This window comes from Barbus barbus (genome assembly GCF_936440315.1).
Source record: "Barbus barbus genome assembly, chromosome: 10".
NCBI lineage: Eukaryota > Metazoa > Chordata > Actinopteri > Cypriniformes > Cyprinidae > Barbus > Barbus barbus.
The window spans coordinates 13,583,961-13,610,699 of record NC_136738.1 but is presented as its reverse complement, the minus strand read 5'-3'; the positions used below and the strand labels follow the sequence as shown (position 1 = coordinate 13,610,699).

At 42.0% G+C, this 26,739-nt stretch overlaps 1 protein-coding gene across 1 annotated transcript in view; it reads left to right on the top strand.

The window, feature by feature from the left end:
* Positions 1-26,739, top strand: part of LOC306875608 (piezo-type mechanosensitive ion channel component 2) — a gene marked incomplete at both ends in the record, with an annotated part of 550,584 nt that overhangs the window by 410,459 nt on the left and 113,386 nt on the right. Inside the window, 4 exon segments of the mRNA XM_079426295.1 lie at positions 1,367-1,568; positions 3,072-3,204; positions 9,919-10,066; positions 14,368-14,582. Coding sequence (XP_079282421.1) covers positions 1,367-1,568; positions 3,072-3,204; positions 9,919-10,066; positions 14,368-14,582 — 698 coding nt within the window.

Here is a 26,739-nt window from a genome sequence, read left to right as displayed (position 1 = left end):
GGAACGCCGGGACAGGAACTGGGGAACAGAGAACTGGAGAACGAGAGGCAGAGAGGGGACAGAAGATAAATCAAACTGAAAATACTAAACTGAACTTGGAGCCTAGGAAAACACGGCAGGACAAAAACACGACTAAACCAGAAATAGGTCACGAGCGAAGCGTGTGGTGTCTGACCACAACGGTCAGACACCAGACTACACACGAGGGGAACTTAAGTAGAAGGAGAATAGATGGATTAACTAGTCAGAGGTGTGATGGCAGCTAAAGTAGTTAATGAAATAACGATGGGAAGGGGAACCACAAAGACAACGAGCACATGGCAAACAGTCAAACAAAACTCACGTGATCTCAACAACAAACACGAACAAAAAGACTGTCCTGCAGATTTCAGCTCCAACCCCAATCAAACACATCTGAACCAACTAATAAAGGTGTTCAGACTCTGCTGGTTCTGTCCAGCTCCATATCTCTGCTTCCTTCACTGATTCCACCAAGCCCTCTGGCTCTACTCAGTCCCTCAGCTCCACTGGTTGCCCTCAGATCCTCTGTTCCACCGTTGCATGCTATCCCTCCAGCTTCACTGGGGTCCCTTGTTCTTCTGCTTCCACCTTGGTCTGTCTTCCCTCTGGCTCTTCCTCAGACTTCCAAGCTCCAACACATTCCTTATCGCTTTGACCTTACAGTTCAGGATCATCACTCTGGTTCTCCAGAACGTCCTGCTCTGTCTTGGTCTCCAGACTACCTGACTCCATCACTATCCACCTTCACCTCTCTGGCTGCAGCTCTGTCAGGGCATCCCACTCTGCCAGCTCCTCTGTGGTCTATTTCTCTGTCAGCTCCTCCATGGTCTCTTCCACTGCCTATTCTCTCATGGACTCTTCTTCTCACTCTTCTTCTTCTTCTACATTTGTTTGGTACAATGTATTTTGATATTTAAAGTGATGCTTCCTTAAAATTTGTCCAAACGAAAGTTTCAAACCAGGCCATATTTGCATCAGAAGCGTGCCTGTGATATCTGAGAAAGCTGTCTAGTTTAAGGTGACCAGACATGCCACTTCCCGGGGACAGGTTCTGCACATGATTTTTCTAAATTACCTGAAATAACCAGGTGTTAGTTGTTTGTGCTGAGCCGATCGGCCGTTGTATCACATCTGCTTTCTAGCTCACGGTACTTTGATGCCATACAGCGATCAATCAGTGCAGCACAAGCAACCAACACCTGGTTATTTTAGGCAATTTGGAAATTCTGTGCCGAACGTGTCCCCGGGAAGTGTCACATCTGGTCACCTTAGTCTAGTTAGGTGGTTAAGTAGGTTTTGAACAGAGCCAGTGAGATGAAATGTTGATGTGTTTTTGTTCCTTCAGTGTCATGGTTTGTGGGATAACAAGGAGGTGGAGATGCCAGACTTTTTTAAGAAACTAAAGAGAAAAACAGAGAAAAACAAGATGGCTGGAGGATCAAGACAACAAGAAGAAAACACAAGAAGACGAATGCCCTTCTTTCCTTCATACACGTCATACACTTCTTTACTTCAGAGACAGAGTGCAGAGAGCCCAGAGAGACAGGGTAAGATCTCCACACTTACATGGCAAACTTATATACACATAATACTCCAAACAAATAATATGGTAACACTTTATAATAACGTTCAGTTGTATATACATAAGTTATAATTTACAAGTGATAATGAACTAATTATTTACAAAACATGTCTATATGTTCACAAATGATTATTAAATAATATGCTAACAACTTACAAATATGTTGTAAATTATCTTAAAAATAGCATATCATGAAATAATCAAAATGATCCTTAGTAAATGGTCAATAGTTACTAGTTAATTTAATATTAATCACTTATAAATCACTGAAATGTCAACATTGTACTAGTATCTCAATAAATATGTGTTAATCATGAACAAATGATGATTAAACCATTAGTAAATGATCAGTATATAATTTATGTATTTTTCGTTAAAGTTGTAAGCTGGTCAAAGCCCAACAATGCAATTATGCTAAAATTATTATTTTTATTTTTTTTGTAGAAGAAGAATAATAAATTATTTGCTGTCAAGTTAATAAACGTGTAAATGACTTACAGTCAGGGGGTTCCAGTGGGTTGTGTTAAACCCTTTCTCTCATCAGCACAGACTTGTGTTCTGTGTGGAGTGTGTGTGATCTAGTGATAATGTGAACCGGTTTTACCCTCCACTCAAGTGCACAGCGTTAAAATAGTCCATGTGTGTCAGAGAAGATATCTGTCTACATCATTAGCATTTACAACTGATGAGTAGTTTACACTTTAGATTAGGGGATGCAGAAAGTTTTGTAAATGCCTTGTATACACCTTCAGATCATTTGTAACAGGTAAGAAAAATCTAAAAATGATGTGTAACACATTTACAAGTGATGAATAGTTTACACTTTAGATTAGAGAATTCAGAAAGCTTTGTAAATTATTTATTCATGTGTTTACATAACAGGTTTTGAATACTTTGTAGTTACGTAACAGGTTTTGAATACTTTGTAGTGTGTACTAGAATGTAAGGGCTGACCGATGAGGGTATAGACAGATGTCTTCTTTGACACACATGGAGTATTTTAATGCTGTGAGATAATAGTACAATGTTGACATTTCAATGGTTTATAAGTGATTAATAATATAAAAACTAGTAACTTATTAACCATTTACTAAGGATCTGTTTGATTATTTCATGATATGCTATTTTTTAACTTACGACAGATTTGTAAATTGTTAGCATATTACTTAATAATCATTTGTGAACGTAAAGTCATGTTTTGATTATGATAATGATTATTTCATAATTATCTAATCACTTGTAAATGATTTATAACTTCATCTACAAAATATAAATACAAATATTAACGTATCACTCATTAACCATTTATGAACACATAGTTGTGTTTTGTAAATTATTAGTTCATCATTAAAGAATCACTTATAAATGACTTAAAACTGAACGTTATTATAAAGTGTTACCGTGCTTTGTGATGCCATACGTAAGCATTTACATACTGTGCTAACATGATTATTAAATATTGTATCAGCAGATTCAAACCAAAGCATGAAAAAACATTCACAGAAGAAGCAACAGCGGAATGTGGATTTAAGCAGGAAGGAGCGAATAAAACAGTACATGAATGGCCGAATGCTGGAAGCCAAAGCTGCAGTCATAGAGCTGTAAGAGATCAATAACATGACATTTTCATTCATTCAAACACATGTATATAGTTTGTATATACTTTGAAAATGTATTGTTCAAAAGAGCTTTACATAAACAAAAACATTAATTTAAAAAGCACACAGTGACATGAATATATACATCACAGTGGCTTGATGCTCAGTTCATTTTTTTTTTGTTCTCCATTCTGGGTGACAAAAACATTCATTTAAAAATCACACAGTGACATGAATATATACATCACAGTGGCTTGATGCTCAGTTCATTTTTTTTTTGTTCTCCATTCTGGGTGACAGAGGTCTCTAGTGGTCATCCAGAATTTAGAGAACCATAATTACATTCATAACTAGCATACTTATTTCATTCCTTCTCACTGCCGTAGCCATTGCCTAGCAGGTTAGTCATGAGGACAGAGGCCATGACGTTAATTTTGTCGGAAGGAGCAAAGGTACTAGGTCAAGCTGAATGAATCCATGGAGATTAGCCATGGAAATTCCCTGGAAGGTAGCCCTTCCAGGTAAGGGTCAGTGGAAATTATTTTAGACCATAGGTAATCAGCTCTGCAATAAAATTTGAAAGTCTCTGTTTGACATGAGATCATCCCTTTGCATTAGGGATGTGCATCTCGATAACTGAGGCCGTTGTGATACACATCTCGATGCATAGCCAACGATACGATACACTGAAGATACATATGAAGCAGCTACCGATGCAATGCGATACGATTCACCCCTATTATGATCAGAGATGGGCACAATTACATCAAAAAGTAATTAGTTACAAATGATAAATAGAAGCTCAACAAATGTATTTAATGACAAAACAAAAATACTGGTGTGATAAATGTATTTAATTAAAATACAAGTAACCCTAACACTAGACAATATATCCAATATATACTAATTGTCACAAATCTGGTTGGTCGCCTTCCGTCCGACTGCCACAAGAAGTCGCCTCTCCATCATATTGACTCTCACACCACACATAACACTGGACTGCATTTCCCATGATCCATTGCACTGATCACACAGCTGTCATCAATCACACGCTGCACTGATCACACAGCTGTCACCAATCACACGCTCACCTGAGAGCTATTAGACACACTACATAACACCCACTCAGATCCTGTTCAGATCACCGAGTATTGTCTAGCGTTTAGCACTCTCCTAGTGTTAGCTGCCTTACGGAGCCATTTCCATCTTAGTTTCTAGTTCTAGTCTTAGTCTAGTCTTGGTGTGTTTCCTGATTTCCTAGTTCCTGATTCTTGCCTATGCATCTTGGATTAACCTTTGCTTGCTGTTTCGCACTGTGTTTGATCCTCGTCTGGACTTTCGCTCACGTTTACGGATTACACCTCTTGTCTAGCCCTCTGGATTATCTTTGCTGTCATCTGACTCAAACCCGTTTAGGATTGCTCTTTTGTCTTGCCTGTGCCATACCTGTTTGCCGTTTTTTGACCCTGCCTGTGTTTTTGACCATGTTTCATAATAAAAGCTTGCACATGGATCAGCACGCCTCCCATCTCGTCGGCTCCATTACACTTATTCATATTTATTCTAATTTATGTTTACTTGAATACCATCAAGCATTTCTACACTTTATTTTTTCATATTTCTTTATCGCTCCTTTATTGTTTCTTTATAAGCATGTCAAAAATTAAGCAGTCCTGTGAAACTGTATTGTCATACCACCTAATCCTACTCAAGAGAATGGCTCAAGCTATTTCTCTGTCAACAGTAAAGATGAACTCCTGAAAATGTAGAAAACTCTATGTAGAATAAAGAAACCCTTGTTACTAGTGCCACCAGTGGTCGTTAAGTGAGCTGTGGTCAGTAACTTATTGCTCATGCTCTTGCACACACTCCATAGTAGGTCTAATGCGAGTGAGCAACGGCCAGTGGAATTCACCAACATCATGTCGACAGATGAAGTTGACATGATGAACTACAGTAAATGACAGTTTCCCTTGGATTTTCCCAGCCAAACTGCCCCGAGTCATTCACATAATAATTAGTCTAAAGGCTTTCATTTTTTAAGTTTTGTTTTTGCTGTTCAGACATTGGCAATAATATTTATTTTAATTTAATACTTGCATATTTTCAGTTTGTCTATAGAAACAATTAGCTAACGTTTGCCAAGCAAGCTAACATCACTTGTCAGCTTGCAAGTAAAGTTCTAGAACAGCTTTTTCTTCTGTCCTGTAATAACATTCAGTGAGCAATAGGCCTATCTGATAGTATATATTTTAATACATACCTACTTAGCCAGTTTGCATTGAGTACCAAAACAGCTTCTTTCATTTTTTTTTCCAGTTGGAACCATGGACGAAGTAAAGGTTTATTTCACCAAAAAATGGAAATTTTGTCATTAATTACTCACCCTTGTGTTGTTTCACACTCATAAATCCTTCGTTCCTCTTCCGAATACAAATGGAGATCTTTTTGATGAAATTCGAGAGCTTTCCCTCCATAGGCAACAACGCATCTTACACATTCAAAGCCCAGAATGGGAGGAAAGACATCGTTAAAGTACTCCATGTGACTTCAGTGGTTTAATCTCTGTTTTATTAAGCAACACGAGTGCTTTGTTTGCACAATAAAACATAATTTACAACTTTATTTATGAAAATATTGATCTGCATTGTGTTCACGAGAGCATTAAGTTGCATTTGTGTTGTGTTCATTCCATAGAAGTCTCGCGTCAACACAACGCTCATGAGTGAGTGTTCACTAGACTAGAGTACCACAACACGTGTTTGGATAATATTTTTGGAAATAAAGTGGTAAATTATGTTTTGTTTTTTTTGTTGTGCAAAAAAAGTACTGATGTACAATAAAATGGATTACTTAATGATATACTTAATGATATACTAGATTTAATCTAGAAGAGTTTGTCTGGCCAGAGGAGAATGACACTATTTCGATACACTATTTCCCTGTCTAAATGCTGTAAAGCTGATATAATGCCACCCAGCTTTATATCAAGCTGATGTAAAGCTGCTTTGACACAATTTGCATTGTTAAAAGGAGGGGGGGGGGGTGCAAGTGAATCATATGATTCACTTGCATCTAGCCAAAAACTACGATAGGCTATACTGTAGTTGGCAGTACTATTATCACAGGTGAAGAAAGAGCTTCACTGCCAGGTATGTTTACTCATACAATGCATTTGTTATGGTGACAGAGGTTTCCACCGCAGAAACAGAATGACAAGACAAGACATAGATATAAAAATAGAATAAGTAAATATGAAATAATACTATATAACATTTTTTTGAAAGAACACAATATACAAAATAAAATTATATGGTAGTTGTGTGTCCAGGTGTGTTATGTACAAATGCAAGGAAATGTAAATAAGAAGCTTGGTGTGTTAAATAAATGCATGTATAAATAGTGTTGTTTTTTGTGAAGAAAGATATTGTATTATCTGAGAATAAAATGAACTACTTGCTTATGTATTTTGAGTATTTCAAAAACAAAATTTCAATTTTTCAAAGTATATAATTACACATTACTTTAGATTTTTTTACAAAACATATGTATGTAGTAATTAAATATGTATTTCAAATACATTTGAATTAAAATACTGCCCATCTCTGATTATGATGCAGTCTGATCCGATTTCGATTCAATTTGATTCAACACAATGCGATTCGATGCAATACAATGCAATGCAAAAAATATGATCGCTTTTATTTCTTTGGTTCAGACAGACAGCAAATCATAAATTAACTTATGTGTCTTCTGACTGTTAACACCTTGAGGCCTGTTTCATAAAACAAGTTTACCAAATAGGCCATACTTATTTCAGTTAGTCTGACTCATTGTCAAATGATTTGGTTCCATAAAGCAAATTTAACATAGATCAACCTCAGTCACTGCGTCAACTTATGCTGGAAAACTAACCTGGTCCAGGGCAGGCTAACTGTCAGGCTAAGCTGAGCTCCTCTAACACTGACCAATAGGAACACAATTATATTACCACTGACTCTCTCACATACTATTATAGCCATGCAGCCTTTCTCTCTGGTTTTATGACAGCTGTACCTTTTATAATTAGCAGAACAGATAGTGGAACATTAGAACATTACAATCTAAAATGGCTCTTTAAAGAATTAAAATCTCTAAATTAAAAGTTAAAATCACTAAATTAAAAGTACATTTTAACTGCTATAAGAAACACATTCTCGTCTGAGCTTAGAAATTAGTACATTTTATTTACCCATTACAATAGTCCCTTTACAGTTATTGCTATCATAAAAATAAACTTACATGTAGGTTTAAAATTCTACAACATGTCCAACAACAACAACACATTTAATGTCCATCAACAAATATTTTAGCAAACTGCATATTTGACTCAGAATTACTGTACTCTGTCTGTTTAGCACGCATGCATGCAGCAGCACTCGTTCACTCGCGTAAGCCTCGTCCACTTCTGACAGCAAAATGGATATATTTGCTTTTTCCTATGGTGTTAATTAATTTGTCATTCATGGAACCGCTTTAGTCCTGATTGATTTGTTAGGTTATTTCAAGTCAGGTTTTGGACTTTAATCCCCGCTTTTCCTCAGGTCTCCGTAGTGTAGTGTTGTCTCCGTCATATTCACGCAACAGCGGTGATGAGAGAACACGCTTGAGTAACAGTTTCGAGAGGAGAAATCAATCTATATATAAAATATTGGTCACTTTCTAATCAATAAAAGTATTGTGCATCCACTAGTAATTATATATAAATAAATAGTTTTTTACCGATGCAAATATGTTAGAAACGATGCATCGCGATACAAATGCCAACTTGTATCCGATGCACACTTTTTTAAATCGATGAATTTAGTTTCTTCCTTTGATAATTAGTCCCACACACCTGTTTCTGTTCTCCCTGATTACTCTCCTCTTTTATTAAGCCCTGAGTTTTCCTTTGTTTCCTGTCTGGCATTGTTTATAGTACTGTGTTGTTACCAAATCTATCTCCTAGTTATTCCTCAGTGTTTAATAAAATAGGTTTCTGCTTAATCTTTGTACATGCATGTTTAATTTGTTTCACCACTAGTTGATTGAAAGATTACAATTTAAATCAATATTGAAATTGCCTGAAATGGATATAAAATGTTTCTTACATGTGCAACCAATATTTAAAGAGAAATGTTAGTGCATTTAGTGAATTGAAAATACTACTAATACTAATTATAACGATAGCATAATTTCCTTCTACATTTGTTTCTTAGTGTCCTAGTTTACTGTTTCATGTGTTTTTTTTTGTTGTTGTTTTTTTTTTTTTTTTTTTTTGCAGTTTTATTTATGAATGATTCCCCAAGGTTGTATTCCCATGTGCTTTCTTCAATCCAATTTACCATTGTGTGTGCGCATGCGTGCGTGCATGTGTGTGCATGCGTACACATGTACACACATATACACACCAAATTATTCATACCCATGCCAAATTTGGTGTATTATGGCTAATTATAGTGAACATTTATTTCATAAATAGGCATCTTTTTACTGTACACAAAAAAATTGACAAAAAGTAAGTTGTGTTAAAAATATTAATGAGGAATATTTGCTCTTTCACATTGTGACAAAACATTCCATGTTCACAATTATTAATACCCTTTCTCAATAATCACAGCTGTCAAATGGTTTCATAATTGGTGCCAAATGTGTTGCATATTTGCACTAGGAATTTGGACCACTCCTCTATTACATAGATTTCGAGGTCCTTGAGGTTGGATGGCTTCCTTGCCATCACTCTGATCTTCAGTTCTCTCCATAAATTTTCACTTGGATTCAGGTCTTTTCTCTGACTTGGCCACTCCAAAAAGTTGATATTGATTACTGCAAACCATTTCTTGACCACTTTTTCTGTGTGTTTTGAATCGTTATCATGTTGGAAGGTCCAAAAAAAAATAAATGACCCCTGAAAATCACTACTTTACATCAGTGGTCCTCTGGGGACCTCTTGCAAGTTTGTTGAATGGGTCTCCCTTCATTACCACTCAAAACATTTTTGGGGAAGGCTATGTGTCCCAGGCTCCAATGCGTGTGGAGCTTGGTCTGACATGGACCACAACAGCCATGGCCACCCCAGTCTCAGTGCCCTCAAACTGGTGGTCCCAACACTTCCTAGGATGGTGCTCCCAACTCCAGTGCTCCCTTCTCTCAAAGCAGTGGTGCCCACTACAGCTTGTCCCACGGTGCCAGCGTCATCCACTACAGCTCCTCCCTTAGAAGTTGGGGACACTCTGAGTCCCTTGTTGGCTCTGTCACAGTTACGCAGGTCATCCTTGAACTCTCTGTGCTGTCTGTTGGCTCCATCATGGCCACGAAGGCCATCTCTCAATTTTCTGTACTCTTTGTTAGCTTTGTGAGAACGTTTTCCACAACAGCAATGGTGTTTAACACTTTTTAGATATTCTTGATGGAGTATTCAGCTCCAATGGGCTCGGCAACTCTGCGTAAAACACAAATAGCCATAAATGATTGTTTTCCTCTGTAATGATTGTTAGCCTCTGGAAGTCATGAGTAAATGAAACAGAATCCCTTCTGCTGCTCAGTCACAGCACACATGCATACCATTCATCTTGTTTTCACAAATGCAATTTTATATGTCTGTTAGTATATTGTGTACTTCCAAAAAACAGCATTGCATCCTGCCACATTAATACAATAATAATACTCCTGCTAATGTAAAACTTTTTTTCTCTTTAGTGCTCTACACATATATTTACCCATAAGGCAATTCTTCTATGACATCATCCACCCCGAGTACAGCCCTGTGTGTGATGTGTATGCGCTGATGTTCCTGGTAGATGTGGTGAACTTCATCATTATTATATTTGGATACTGGGCATTTGGAGTAAGTGCTGCTCTTACATAATTTCCCTTTTTTTTGTGCTGTTTAATTTCAATTTAATTATTCATTAAAAACTGCAGAAAAGTACTTTTCTTTGGTGTCTTAAAGCCATCCATTTTCCAAAATATTCTGAATGAAAATATAAAATAACAAAAGACAGTGGATTGCATCAAAATGAATCTAAAACCTAGATTAAATCGAAGTTTTCTTCCTCTTCAAATTCAGCCCTGGGTATCCATTCAGGGCGCGATTTATGCAAATAAGTGGTGAAAATGCACAATTAACTACTTTTACATAATATGGTATAGAGGCTCACGAAGATGAGGAATTACTTAACGAGAACTGACAAACACTGAGGGAGAACTGAAGGCTTAAGCAAACAAAGGAACAAATTAATTAACTAACAAGAAACAAGACAAGGTGAATATAATGACGTATAAGACAACTCAGGAAAAGTAGGTCAAACAGAGCAGACAGAAAACATGTGACAGTTCGCTCCTTTCTGGGAAAGTGTGTCCTCATACTATAAATTGTCCAACAGAGGAGGTAGAGAGGACGGGGGATCTGGTGGAGGGCATAGAACAAAATAAAAAAGGTGTGTTGGACTTTATGCAGCAATGCACAGACCGATCTGAGGCTGATGTGAAGCAGAGCACGCAAGTTAGAAATTTTGTCCGACTTGAGACAGCGCAGATGCCACATCACTGTGACGCATAGCATCAAACTACCATGAGAGCATTTCGAGAGCAGCTGACTAACTCAGCCAGTGCAGTGTCTTCAGAGCAACAGTCCATGGGGGAGTGGAAGGAGCCAGTGGGGAGCCAGGAGCAGGGATAGCCAGATGGCAGAGACTAGCCAGGACAAGGCCCCGGGGTGGAGTTGAGGGAGGGAGGAAGGAGCCATGGTGTGAACTTGGTAAATGTGGAGCAGGAGGGAAGGAGGAGCCAGACAGAGCCTGAGGTGGAGGAGGGTCAATGACTGACAAAGGCAGAGCCGGAGGGAAGAAGGGCCAGGGTGGAGATGAGGGAGCAAGGAGCCAAGGCGGAGCCAATGGGTCAGAGGGCCGAAGTGGAGTCCAGGACTTAAAGGCTGGAGGCAGAGACAGGGAACACAACTGGATGGAGCAGACTGAGGTGAGCTGAGGGATTGACAGTGACCAGCAAGTGAACTCACTCACAGTGGCGGGACATCAGCAGGGCTTCCCTTGAAGCCATAGATCTCGACTTATACTCTCTCGACAATACACAAAGTTGCCGGCTCCCACACCTGGTCAGATTCATCATGAGGCTCAGGCTCTGGGGCGATGGTCAGCTCAGTCACTTCCTTTTGTTCTGGCTCGTACATCACGGCAAACTTGGGTTCTCCGTCTGCGGTGGGCTCAAGCAACATCTCTGTCGCGTTGCTCAGGGATTAGGGGAGGGGTACCCTGGTCACCGGCCTCCTCCTGGTCCTCTTGGACAACCGGCGGGTTTGAGCATAGAAACATGTAACATGGGTGAGATACGGTAATTTGCAGGAAGAGCCAAACGGTAAGATACAGGTCTAATTTGTCTTTTTGAATTTTGAAATGACCCATGTACTTGGGGCTGAGTTTCCTACAAGGGAACTGGAGTCGAAGATCTCTTGAAGTGAGCCAAACCCATTGTTCAGGGGTGTACACGGGACTCGGTCACCTGAGGCAATCAGCCTGTCCCTTGACCCTGCGGATGGCTCGTTGAAGATGTACATGAGTTATGTTCCAGGTGTCCTTACTCCTCTGTAGCCAATCGTTGATGGCAATGAGCTCTGAGGGCTCTACAAACCAGGGAAACAGGGGTGGTTGAAAGCCGAGCACACATTGAAAGGTCATGAGGCCAGTAGATGGTTTGCGGAGGGAGTTCTGTGTGTATTCTGCCCATAGTAAGAAGCGACTCCAATCGGATTCTGATGGCAGTAGGAGCGAAGGAAGCAGGTGAGTTCTTGAGTTAGTTGTTCGACCTGACCGTTAGACTGCAGGTGATATCCAGAGGTGAGGCTGACATTGATGTTAAGGTGTTGGCAGAAAGCAGACCAGGCTCGAGAAGTGAACTGAGGGCCATGGTCCGAAAATATATGCTCAGGGAATCCATAAAAACAAAAGACCTGTTCCAGAAGCACGTCTGTGGTTTTAAATGCTGTAGAGAGTTTATTGAGGGGTATGAGAAGGCATGCCTTGGAGAAACAATCTATTACAGTGAGGATGGCGGTATGGTTCCTGGAATTTGGGAGATCGGTAACAAAGTCTAGGACAGTGAGTGACCATGGGCGTCGAGGAACAGGAAGTGGCTGAAGAAGGCCTCCTGGTGGGAGGTTTTGGTGATTTTACAGATGGTGCAGTTGTGAATGAAGTTAATGGTATCAGGTTGGAGTGTAGGCCACCAGAAACGGTTGGAGATGACCTGGATAGTGGCAGTAATACCTGCATGACCATGAGCTGGGGGAATTATGGACCAATTGCATGACATGCTGACAAAGACTGAGTGGGACATATGAGCGGTCTGGTGGGCACTCTGGCAGTGGAGGTTCAGTGTACTGGGCCTCCGTAATCTCTGAGAGTAGAGGCGATTATAGTTGCATTGGACAGTGGAATCTGAGATGGCTCAAACTGTCTAGAGCATTAGTCTCAAACTAAATTCCTAGAGGGCCACAGCTCTACAGAGTTTAGCTCCAACCAGCTCCAGCTCATACCTGCTTGGATGTTTCTCAGGTGTGTTTGATTAGGATTGGAGCTAAACTCTTCAGAGCTGTGCCCCACCAGGAATTGAGTTTGAGACCAATGATCTTGAGAGAACATCAGCCTTTATGTTCTTTGAGCCGGGATGATGAACAGGTTACCTTAAAATTGAAATAAGTGAAGAACAGTGACCACCTTGCTTGCCATGGGTTAAGTCGATTTGAGATATTCCAGGTTACGGTGATCTGTTAAGACCACAAAAGATGTTTGGCCCCCTCCAGCCAGTTACACCACTCCTCGAAGTTGCCAACGTCATAGTTGTGTTCTGCCGAACTGAGTTTACGGGAGTAGGAAGCACAGAGGAAGAGCTTGGGTGGATTACCATGATGCTGAGAGAGTACCGCTCCTATGCCTGTATTAGAAGCATCGACCTCCATTGTGAACTCTAGCTCGGGATTGGGGTGGTGGAAAATCGGTGAGGAGGTAAAACGCTCCTTTAGATGTTGACAGGACTCTGATGGAAGCTGATGGAGCTGATGGAAACCAGGATAGACATTGGTTTCCTGGTAGGTTCATGGCAGGGGAAAAAATGTAAAATGTAAACTGTATTGTTTGGTTTTTCTGTTATGTTATGTCAAGTCACCTTTATTTATATAGCGCTTTAAACAATATAGATTGTGTCAAAGCACTTGACAGTATCAAATTGGAGGATAGAGTGTCAGTAATGTATAAAAATAAGATTAAACACTCAATGTTCAGTTAAGGTATTTCATTATTGAATTCAGAGATGTCATTGTCTAGCTCAGTTTAGTTTAAATAGTATCTGTGAAATCAAATTGACGATAATCACTAGAAATTAAGTGTCCCCAACTGAGCAAGCCAGAGGCGACAGCGACAAGGATCCAAAACTCCCTCTGTGACAGAATGGAGAAAAAAAAACCTTGGGAGAAACCAGGCTCAGTTGGGGGGGCCAGTTCTCCTCTGGCCAGGAGATTATTGTTTATTTATTGTTTACTTATTGTTTTAATTAAAATTTTAAATGTATAAATGTATTATATTTCTATTTTATATTGTTGCAATTTCTAACAATAATAGTATTATGTAATTAGGTAGATACTAATGATATACATATATGTATGATTTTAGGTAGATATGATTTTGAGATGGAAAAATGCAGTTTTACAGATGCTAGAAACATGGTTTTCAAATGAAATATTGCTATGAAACAGCACACCTAGGTTCCTAACTGATGAAGAAGAAATGACAGAGCAGCCGTCAAGTGTTAGATAGTCTTCTAGGTTATTTCATGTGGGGTATTATTATGTGGTATACAGGCTCATGAAGATGATAAATAATTCTAGGAAGTAGACATTCATTCTCACCCCTTGCCTTAGAATGCCACCTACCAAATCCTCTTTAGTAAACCATCACTTTTAGATTGTATTTTTAGATGTATGTAGTCAGTTCTCCTTAAGTTCTCCTCAATATTTGAGCATACTGGATTTCATTGTTGAGATATGACCAGCAAAAGTTTTGACTTTCTAATTAGTTTTTTTTTTTCAGTGTTTATTTTTATGTGTCAATTAATAAGTGTATTGAATTATTCATACAGAAGCACAGCGCAGCTGCTGATATAACAGAGTCACTGTCAGAAGACCAGGTTCCTGAAGCATTTCTCGTCATGCTCCTCATCCAGTTCAGTACCATGATTGTGGACCGAGCACTCTATCTTCGTAAAACTCTTCTTGGGAAGTGTATTTTCCAGGTAGTGCTTGTGTTTGGGATACACTTCTGGATGTTCTTCATACTGCCTGGTGTCACAGAGAGGTGAGGAATAAATGCAGAACTATACTGTAAAAGATGATATGACCAATAAATTATGACAAGTTATGATTATGTGTTATTAGTTATGATAAGTGTTGGGGAGTAGCTAGCTAAAAGTAGCGACTACTAACATAACTACATTTTTCAGTTGTGTGATAGTCAGTGTTGGGAGTAACGCGTTACAAAAGTAATGCATTACAGTATCGTATTACTTTTTGATGTAACGCGGTAGTGTAAGGCATTACTAATCAATTTCCAGTAATATTTTACTCTGTACATTTTCAGTAACGCTTACGTTACAACACACTTTTAGCCCCAAATTTTTTTTATTTTTTTAAATTTGATTTAAAGTCGGGCTCTGACTTTTTTATGTTGGCCAGGCTTCGGGTCAATATTCATGTCATAGTTCAGACGTGGACCGGTCCTCAGGCCTGTTTTAGGCTTCTCCTTATCTTTATATTTTAGACATCCATCAATTATTGATGAAAAAAAATTGCCGCGCTGGTGGAAACAACATGAGGCCGTGCTGCCGCGACCGTCATGAGCGGCTCGACGGTGTTTAGTGTCCAGCAGCAGCAGCAAGCCGTCAGCACAGCTGAAGAGTTCTGCCTTCAAATACACACAATAAAGAAAAAGCCCCAGCGAAAGTAATAACCATGAATGTGTCCAGGGGAAATAGTAAGGATTCGCCATCTCCTTGTTAGAGAGAAGTGCATCTTCACGGATAACGATTGTATTAATTAGTTTTTGTTTTCGTTTTTATTGATTTCGTTAAGTAGTAATTTAAAGCTTTCTATAGATATATTTATCATGTCTGTGAGGCATGTATTCACTGACTTTAGGTTCATTTTTGTGAAGCACTCCTGTTCAAGATAAAAGCACGACGTTTTGTTGATATTGTGAGTGCACACAAATAAAAGTAGACCCTTTACAGTTACGAATGATGTATTACTCTTACCTTTATGAGCAAAAATTATGGCGTAAGTTGTTGGTGCCTCCATGTCCTGTGCTTTAGCTTCCACTCTCCGCATAAACTACTGGATGCAGCGCACATTTATCTAGGTTTAACGTTTAAACATTGTTATATACTTGAACTGTTTTAGTATATCTATAGATTTTATTATAGGCAAGTCATGATGATTTGAGAAGGCTATGATCAGCCTACAGGTCTGCCGCTGGCCGCTTGGTGTTACTTAAAAGAAAGAAAAAGATTATTTAATGAACAAAAACTGCTCCAAACGTTTTTTCTAAATGAACTTAATAAAAAGCCAGAACGAAACATAAACACTTTGCCATTAGGGCAGGGCTCTAGTACATTTTGTCATTTTAGAATTTTAAGTTCTACTTCTGTAGATATTTTGATGAAAGTAACTCAAAAGTAATACAGGAGTCATGTAACACATTACAATTCTGAGCCAGTAATATTGTAAGGTAATGAATTACTTTTAAATAACAGTAACAAGTAATCTGTAATGTATTACAGTTTGGAAGTAAATTGCACAACACTGGTGATAGTAGCTCAGCTACTTTTAAAACACTGAAGCTTTTCCAGTAGCTTACTACTTTTTCCAACAAGTAGCAGTGTAACGCAACCAAAAGCTACATTCCGTTTTGCATTCTGACGAGTCATGAGCCTGTAATGCATTGAAGCAGTGCAGTGTCTTCTGAATAGATCACAAACTAAATTTGTTCATTACCGCCATCTGATTTGATATCACGCATCTCGCGGCATTACAGTCTGTCCACCAACAAGAGACCGTCTGATGGTTTTGCAACCCTTACGAAAAAGAAGTTTATGCAAGTGTGCTATTCGTATACTTCTTTTAAACAAAAAATAGTAAAGTATACGTTCAGTCTACTTTTTATGTACTTCTCAGAAATATACTTAAAATTATATCTAAGTATATTTGACTTGTACATTGAAAACGTCTAAATTTATTTGAACTATATTTGTGCTCTGAGAATGTTTTCATTGTTATGTGGTAGGGGGTGCATTTACACATCTTCTGTACAGAATTTCCAAAACACAAGCGAAGAAGAAACCGGAAAACAACAGATGCTTCCACACATAATCTAACACAATCAACAGATATAAAAGAGCATCAAAACTGTGTAACATTATGGAATAAAATGTTGACCCATGAAGAGGTAATAATGATTGTCAAGCTTTGGGGTGTTGATCGACTCCATATGCATTTTTATTACAATTCTCAATCCAGTTCATAGTCTTTTTTCAGCTATTTTTTTTTTTATTTTGTTTATTTATTTATTTATGAAACTTTTATTTATTTAACCCACATTCAAGTGTTTATAAAAAAAGAATACATGAAGCTAGAATAAAATGTTGTTTACAAGCAGATATCCTGTTCTTTATTTTTGATGTTTTGTGTGTTAAGATTTTCGAATAACAAAATATATACAAATTAATAAATAGGGACATAGTAGTATACTTAAAGTATGATGTAAAAAAGTTCACTTAAAGAAAACTTATGAGTATACTTGCATTATAAAACTACTAAACTAGTAGTTTACTGAGACTATACTTCAAAGTGTAATAAAAATGCTACAATTATTTAATTAGTAAACTATCATTATACCTATAAGTTCACTTTTCGTATAGGTGCAGTACAAACTAAAAACATAGAGGTAAACTAGTTGTGTGCACAAAGTTTACTACAAAGTTTTCTATAATATATTGAAATATATACTAAATATATACTGTTATAAAATACTTAAATATACTTTTAAGTATAACAGTAGTTAAAAGTAAATGAAAAGTATACTTAAAAGTATACTTTTATATACTAGAAAGTGGGCAAATTTAGTCCCAAGGTGTATTGAAATAGTACACTTACAAGTATACTATTAGTACACTGATATTTGTATACTTTCTACATAAAGTACACTTAAAAATATACTTGAACTTTACTTAAGTATACTTAATAAAATAAACTTGGAAGTATACTTCTTTTTGGTAAATATTGTGCTTATCGTTTGGCAAAGGATTTTTGTCACAAATCAGGCCTCTGTGGCTCCCTCCGATCGCCACCAGAGGGCACCCTCTCCTGAGTATTAGTTAAATCGATTGACCATTAAAAGTCCAATAAAGTCGACTGACTATTGCTTGTTGAGTTTATGTTAATAAAGCTGCAAATGGATCTTCACTCAACTGACCCATCATTACAGAAGTCTTCACCGAACACTGATTCATCAGCCTTTTTCATTCATTCATCTCTCCACTGAGGTTTCTGCTCAAGCGTTCATGCTGGCATCACACAACCAACAAATACAGCGACTCACCTCACTCACAGAGGAGCTAAAGACGTTGCTATCACTATGCATCACTGTTCCTGAGGCCAGCATTACTCCAACTGATCCGCCACAACCCAGTCCCAGTTCGAGTCCCTCCACTACCAGCCTATGCCTGACATTCCAAGAGAAATTCAACGGTTCGCCAGAAAAACGTAAGGGCTTCTTATTGCAATGCCCCCTGTTTGTTAATCAGCAACCATTGTCATACCCCACTAATGAGAGTCGTGTTTCTTTCATTTGTTCTCTGCTGACTGGTTGAGCTTTGAACTGGGCCACCTGTCATGGAACACTAAGGGAGCACCGTGGAAAGAACAAGGTCTGGGTCAAATGCTCCGCCACCTCGGGGGAACCGTGAGTGGGCACCGCTGCTTCGCCGCCTCGACGGAAACCTCAGCGGGATCCGCCGCTAGGAAAGGACGGCACCGAGCAGCAGAGCACTGCTGCCTCGGAGGGATCAGCGGCCTCCGTCGCTTCGGGAAGGCCAGAGGCAAGCTCCACCTCCTTGGAGGAAATGCTGGCGGGCTCCGCTGCTGCGCGAGACTTGCGAGCGGACACCGCTGCCTCAGGGGAACTGTGAGCGTACACCGCTGTCTCGTAGGGAACATCAGCAGGCTCTGCCGCTTTGGGAGGGCCTGAAGCAAGCTCCGCTACCTCGGAGGGAACATCAGCGGACTCCGCCACTTTGGAAAGGCCTGAGGCGAGTTCTGCCACCTCAGAGGGGACCTCAGCGGGCTCTGCCGCTTCGGGAAGGCCTGAAGCGAGCTCTGCTGCCTCAGAGGGAACATCAGCGGGCTCTGCCGCCTCGAGGTAATTGTGAGCAGTCGCCGCTGCCTCGGGAGCTTTTTGGGCGGACGCCACTACCTTGGGAGGACCGCGAGCAAACCACGCTGCTCGCAACGACATCAGCGGGGGTTCCTGCATGCTGCGTATCATCCCGGAATGCTCCGGGAACGGGCGTGAGGTACTGGGTGCAGCCGACGAGGCCTCTGACACCCCTTGGATCTCCACGTCGGGAGAACTGTGAACGGGCTCCGCAGCTAACTCCACCTTGAAGGATGAGCCTCTCAAGTACAGAGCCCGATTGATATATTCCTCCAGTGATTTCTCAGGGTGCCAGTAAGGCATAAGGGACTTGAAGGGCTCAGCTAGGCCTCCCCAGAAAAAGACCATGAGGCTGGTCTTCTCAGTAGCTGACCGACGACCCACTCCAACGAAGTCCCTGACATAATCTTCAATGCTCCGGTCTCCCTGGCGGATGTTGAGGAACTTCCCTGCTGGACCCATGTTTGCTGGAACGGAACACTAAGGGAGCACCGTGGAAAGAACAAGGCCTGGGTCCAAATGCAGGAAAGACGGCTTTAATAAGAAATAATAAGGCCAACAAGACAAAACAATGAATTCAACCAGACAAAGCAGCGGGAGTGTGGTGTAGAAATAGTCCATGATAATGGGGAACAGCTGGGAGTGTAATAAGTGACAGGTGTGTGGAGTTAGGGGACCTCTGGTGGTGAAAGGAAGAAATACAGGGCCCAGATCATGACACCACCGCCGTAAGGGAGGGGGAACACATGTCATTTCCTTCATTCACCTGCTTTCTACAATACTTCCAGGAGATCTTTGAGCACTCTGCGGGCGAAAAGGAGACTGGCGAGCAGTTGCTAGCCCTGCGTCAGGAAAGGAACATAGCCACTGATTATGCTCTCTCATTTTGCACTCTTGCAGCATAAACTGGTTGGCTGGACGATCCACCCAAATTGTTGTACCGCAAGAGACTCACCTCGGAATTACAGTCGAAACTAGCATGCCATGGCGAGGGAAAGACTCTGGATCAATTCATCAATCTATCCATCCGCATTGATAACCTGATTCGTTCATGACGAGCTCCTCGCTACGTCCCCGTGCACAGTCTGGCAGATGCTGTTTACCCAGAACCTGAACCAATTCAGGTTGGATTTACTCATTTCACCTCAGAGGAAAGAGAGAGATGCGTTCGCAATCATTTATGGCTGGCCACACACTAGACGATTTTAAGGCCAAGTTTCCTCAAACTCAAAGCGTAAATATCAAAGGTTTACGATTTGAGACTCAGAACTTGGTCAATCCACTTTGTCTCTCAAGGTTAGAGACTCTGGACGTGCTGCATCTGTTGTTGTCTTGCTGGACGAAGACTTTAAACGTAGAATATCTCTCTCCTCGCAGGCTGGAGGCTCAGAACGTGGTCATATCTGTTGCTGCCTCACAAGCTGGAGACTCAGGAATTGGTATCTGTTACTGCCTCTTCCTGCATGCACCAGAGGCTCAGAACATTGATGTTTCTGTCTCTCAGGATGAGAGACTCAGAACGAATGTATCTGCTAGTGTCTCACCCTTGCAGGCCGGAGACTCAGAACAATGTATCTGCTATTGTCTCTCTGGATGGGAGACTCAGAATGAAGGTTGATCTGTTATAGTCCTTCCCTTGACAGGACTCAGACGCAGAACGTTTGTGTCTATTACAGTCTCAACTTCACAGGCCGGAAACTCAGAACTTTGGTGTTTCTGTTAGTGTCACTATTCTTTGCAATGAAGCTGCTGTGATTGTCTCTAGTGCACACACGTGTCATATGCGGGAAAAAACAAGCTCAGAATGAAAAATAGAGAGTGCATTTTTAATACTCCCATAACAAGCGTGTGTAGGAATGACGTCAGTAGGCTATAATCGATTATGGTCTATTACTGCATTGGTTCATAATCGTCCACATCCGCATCACAATGCATTGATGCAACGATTAATTTTAACACCCCTACTACTGATATTTTCTTATTTCTATCTTATTTTGTTCTGAATAACAGTCAAATTTAATGCATCTCCTGACAACTTTTAGGTGATTAATGTTTTTTTTGTTTGTTTTTTTCTCAGGCCAATTTTGACTGATATGTGTCACAGATCAGGATGTGTTACCGGTCCTTCTCTGTTATTTGTTTTGGTCCTGTCATTTTCTGTAGCATGTTCTTTGAGCAATCAGCAGAGTATTGAGTGCACAACTACAAATTGATCTCCTATACCTGTCGCTCATTCCCCTAATCAAAAGAATGCCCTGTCAAGCAATGGCTCAACACAGCTCGTGTTCATCCGCTGAATCCATTCTTGGTTTCTTGAAGAATGGATCCATGAATCCATTCTTGATTCTGTCATGCTTAGGAAAGATGGAGGACTCAATTGCAGTGAACAAATGTGATTACATTTGGGATACTTCGCATCCCAACCGGGCCCCAAGTCGTCCAAGAAATCGATGAAGCGGCCCTGACGCGGGCAACCCGGAGATGTTGGAGTTTGCGCTTTCTCAGGAGATGGCGAGGATAGTGCCGCTCCTTCACCCAGAGGAGGGCCGGGTGGAGAATCCCGTGTTTCTTTTTGTTTCTGTTCCGCCGTTGGCCCAAGGGCCAGCGGTTCCCACATTTTCACAGAAAGAGCAATTTCCTTTTCCTCCGGGTTTTCAGGTTCACGGGCCGACAGTGTGCGACGCGTTGCCTCCTCACTCTCACCCGTGGCCCATCTTACCAGCGGCCAAGAGAGCGCGGTTCGGGGACGCAGTGCCTCCCAACGCACCTCTACGTGTTGCCTTCTGTACCATCCAGGTCTACTCCCCTGTGCTGCACCACCGCAAGTACGTCGATTGTGGCCATTGGAGCCACTTGCACGGCGTCTGGAAGCGTGGCTTGTGCTACCCAACCCATCTCGTTGGCTCACGCGCACAATTCGACTCGGCTACGCGATTCAGTTCGCCAGGCGACCTCCCAGGTTCAGCGGCGTTCTCGAGACCTTGGTGGCAGCTCGGAACGCTCCTGTCTTGCGCGAGGAGATTTGCTGTCCTCTTGGCAAAGGATGCAATCGAGCCGGTCCCTCCAGCCGAGATGAGGCAGGGGGGATTTACAGCCCTTACTTCATCGTACCCAAGAAAGGCGGTGGTCTTCGACCAATCCTGGATCTGCGAGTCTTGAACCGGGCCTTGCACAGGCTCCTGTTCAAGATGTTGACGCACAGGCGCATGATCAGGTGCATCCAGTCCCAGGATTGGCTTGCAGCGATCGACCTGAAGGATGCTTACTTTCATGTTTCGATCCTTCCGCGACACAGACCGTTCCTACAAGGTCCTTCCCTTCGGGCTCTCCCTGTCTCCCTGTGTCTTCAGGAAGGTCGTAGAGGGCGCCCTTGCCCCGTTATGGGAAGTGGGTGTCAGGATCCTCAACTATCTCGACGACTGGCTCATTCTGGCCCAGTCCCGAGAACAGTTGTGCGATGAGAGGGATCTGGTTTTATGGCACCTCAGCCAGTTGGGGCTTCAGGTCAACCGGGAAAAGAGCAAGCTCTCCCCTGTGCAGAGAATCTCTTTTCTCAGTGTGTAGTTAGACTCAGTGAGTATGACGGCGCGCCTCACAGATGAGCGTGCCCAATCAGTGCTGAACTGCCTGAGTTCCTTCAGAGGCAGGACTGTGGTTCCACTGAAACAGTTTCAGAGGCTCCTGGGGCATATGGCATCCGCAGCCACAGTCACGGGTTGCTTCATATGAGACCACTTCAGCACTGGTTGCACTCCCGAGTCCCGAGGTGGGCATGGCGCCACGGTTCACTTCAGGTGAATATCACACGGGAGTGTCGCCGCTCCTTCAGCCCCTGGACAGACCTTGCTTTTCTACGGGCCGGGATGCCCTTAGAACAAGTGTCCCGGCATGTTGTTGTCACAACAGATGCCTCCAGCATGGGCTGGGGCGCTACATGCAACGGGCAGGCAGCCTCGTGGCTCTGGACGGGGCCTCGACTGCTTTGGCACATCAACTGCCTGGAGCTGTTGTCAGTGCATCGGGCCTTGTGGCAGTTTCGGCCACTGATGTTAGGCAAGCATGTGTTAGTCCGTACGGACAACACTGCGGCTGTCTCGTACATCAACTGGCTGGGAGGTCTATGATCACGCCGCATGTCACAGCTCGCCAGCCATCTCCTCCTCTGGAGACACACGCAGCTCAGGTCGCTGCGCGCTGTCCACATTCTGGGGGAGCTCAATTGTGCAGCCGATGCTCTCTCATGACAGCTCACTTTCCCCGGAGAGTGGCGACTCCATCCCGAGACGATCCGGCTGATCTGGAGTCGATTCGGGGAAACTCAGGTAGACCTGTTTGCTTCCCACGAGTCCTCCCACTGCCAGCTGTATTTCTCCCTGACCGAGGGGCCCCTCGGCACGAACACACTGGCACACAGCTGGCCTTGGGCTTTCCCCCAGTGAGCCTGCTCGCACAGACACTGTGCAAGGTCAGGGAGGACAAGGAGCAGGTCCTGTTGGTCGCGCCCTATTTGCCCACCCAGACCTGGTTTCCTGAACTCATTCTCCTTGCGACAGCCCCTCCCTGGCGCATTCCTCTGAGGAAGGACCTCCTTTCTCAGGGGCTCGGCGCCATATGGCACCCACGTCCAGATCTGTGGAACCTTCAAGTGGCTCCTGGATGGGACGCGGCAGACTTAAGTGGTCTACCACAGGCTGTGGTAGAGACCATCACTCAGGCTAGAGCTCCTTCAACAAGGCAAGCCTATGCACTGAAGTGGAGTCTGTTCGTGAACTGGTGTTCTTCTCGCCGAGAAGACCCCCTAAGATGCACGATTGAAGTAGTGCTTTCTTTCCTGCAAGAAAGGTTGGAGCGTAGGCTGTCACCCTCCGCCTTGAAAGTGTATGTGGCTGCTATCGCGGCCCATCACGATGCAGTGGACGGCCGGTCCCTAGGAAAGCATGATGTCATCTTGAGGTTCCTGAGGGGTGCCAGGAGGTTGAATCCCCCTAGGTCACCCCTGATGCCCTCCTGGGACCTCTCTATCGTCCTGGGTGGACTTCAGAGGGGTCCCTTTGAGCCACTAGACTCAGTCGAGCTGAAATTCCTGTCGGCTAAGACAGCGCTCCTGACTGCTTTCACTTCCATGAAAAGGGTCGAAGACCTCCATGCATTTTCGGTGGGCGAAGAGAGCCTTGTGTTCGGGCCGGACTCACGTTGTCCTGAGACCCCGGCCTGGATACGTACCGAAGGTTCCCACCACGCCCTTCCGCGATCAGGTGGTGAACCTGCAAGCACTGCCTTCGGAGGAGGCAGATCCAGCCTTGGCGTTGCTGTGTCCCGTAAGAGCGTTGCGCATATACGTGGACCGCACCCGGAGCTTCAGAAGCTCTGAGCAGCTCTTTTTCTGCCATGGAGGTCAGCAGAAAGGGAAGGCTGTCTCCAAGCAGAGGTTGGCCGCCTTGGGGTGAGGGCTCACTCCACACGGAGTGTTGCCTCCCCCTATGCGTTGGCGCACGGCGCCTCTTTGGCAGACATCTGTAGAGCTGTGGGCTGGGCGACACCGGACACCTTTGCGAGATTTTACAGTCTCCGCGTTGAGCCAGTTTCTTCCCGTGTGTTGGGTAACAGGTAAGTGGTGGGAAGAGTTGGCCGGTGTCACGCTTGCTGCGTTATTCCCCCTCACCCGGGGATATGAGCGCCTTTTTCCTCCTCCAGTTCAGTTCCCCGGACGGCGAACCCTGGTGGAGTTCCTCCAACACCCCCGGCAGTCAGACTGGGCAGAGCAGTCTGACGCCAGGCCCAGTACTGGTGCTAGCTCGCCCGGGTCTCCGGTCAGCCCCTGTACTCGGCTAGGTGTCCATATGGCTTGATTCCCTTCGGGTAATCCCACACATGTATTCGTCCACGGTAAGATTTCCCTCACGGTGTCTTCCCTTTGACTGAGCTGGCAGCCCTCCTCCCTACTCCTAGGTAGGATCTGCCCCAGGGTCCAGTTGTATGTAGTACTGCCCCAGGCCTGGGTCAGTCCATATCAGTGTCTCCACATGTTACTTCCCTTCGGGCAGGATGTGGCCTCTGTAGCGCCCTTCTCCGGAAGGCTCACTTCCCTGTCGTTACTGCCAAGCTGTAATAATAAATAGTGAAGACTTGAAGCTATCTTTCATTGAAGGTCGAAATCCCTTCCGACTTCTTGGGGAAAGGAACAGCGGTTTGGCTCTCTCCAGCAGCAATGTACTCAGTGGTCTCTGCGGGCAACAAGGTTAGCGAATTTGCGCTGGGGCGATGGGAAGGTTGCGACCTTTCGCATGGCATTTGTCTGTCACGCGCTCGCTTCTAAGCATCTGCATGCCACAAGGTCGTGACGGGGTTCAGGTTGTGGCGCTTTCCATACATAAGTCGTAGTGACATAGGGAACGTCTCGGTTACGTACGTAACCCTCGTTCCCTGATGGAGGGAACGGAGAGGTTATGTCCCCATGCCACAATCTTGAATCATCGCTGGTTGCAGGGACACGTTCTCGGCTCCTCAGCAGAAAACCCGATGAGTGGATGCACCTGTCGCCCTTTTATACCCGTATGCACGGGGAGTGGCTCAGGTATGCAAAATCCACTAGCCAATTTCATTGGCGTTTTCTCTTATCAGAGGTGATCGGGGCTCCCAGGTAAATCCCATATGTCGTCACAACATAACGTCTCCGTTCCCTCCATCAGGGAACGAGGGTTACGTACGTAACCGAGACATTCTTTATTGAAAAACAAATGATTTGTCCAAAAAGAATGATTAATTCTGAATTAATGAATGATTATTATTTTGTGTGTGTGTGTGTGTGTGTGTGTGTGTGTGTGTGTGTGTATGCATGTGTGTGTGTGGTCTAGGTGGAGATGACCATATGATGTATACGGGACAAACTTTTGATACCTTAAATACAGGACAATTCTGTATTATACAGAGTAGCTGGCAAACCTAGTGAAGAGTTGTGACCCTAATGATGCACTCATACACTGAACATAGTCTATGCTCTATATACTCAGCTGTCTAGTGTATGAATTATATAAAGTTATTTGGTAACACTTTATAATAACGTCCAGTTATAAGTCATTTATAAGTGATTAGTTAATGATTAACTAATCATTTACAAAACATTCATAAGCGATTAATAAGTGATATGCTAACAATTTGTGTATGTTTTGTTAATTCATTTAAAAGTCATTTACAAGTAATTAGCTAATGATGAACTAATCATTTACAAAACATAACTATACATTCACAAATGATTAAGTAATATGCTAACGATTTATAAATCTTTCATAAGTTATCTTTATAAATAGCATCATGAAATAATTAAACATCCTTAATGGTTAATAGTTACTAGTTAATATATTATTAATCACTTATAGATCATTGAAATGTCAACATTGTACTATTATCTCAATAAACATTATAAATCATTTACAAAGCTTTCTGCATCCCCTAATCTAAAGTGTAAACTACTCATCAGTTGTAAATGTTTTACAAACCTTCCAGGTTACAGGTTGTTTGTGAATATATATATATATATATATTTACGCACACACGACTGGAAACCATAAAGTTTGTAAAACATTTACAACTGATGATTAGTTTACACTTTAGATTAGGGGATACAGAAAGCTTTGTAAATGAGTTATAATGTTTATTGAGATAATAGTACAATGTTGACATTTCAATGATCTATAAGTGATTAATAATATATTAACTATTAACCATTAACCATTAAGGATGTTTAATTATTTCATGATGCTATTTTTAAAGATAACTTATGACAGATTTATAAATTGTTAGCATATACTTAATCATTTGTGAATGTATAGTTATGTTTTGTAAATGATTAGTTCATCATCATCTAATCACTTGTAAATGATTCAAAACTTATTCTGCAAAACATAGATAAAAATATTAACATATCAATTATTAATCATCTATGAATGCATAGTCATGTTTTGTAAATGATTAGTTCATCATTAGCTAATTACTTGTAAATGACTTTTAAATGAATTAACAAAACATA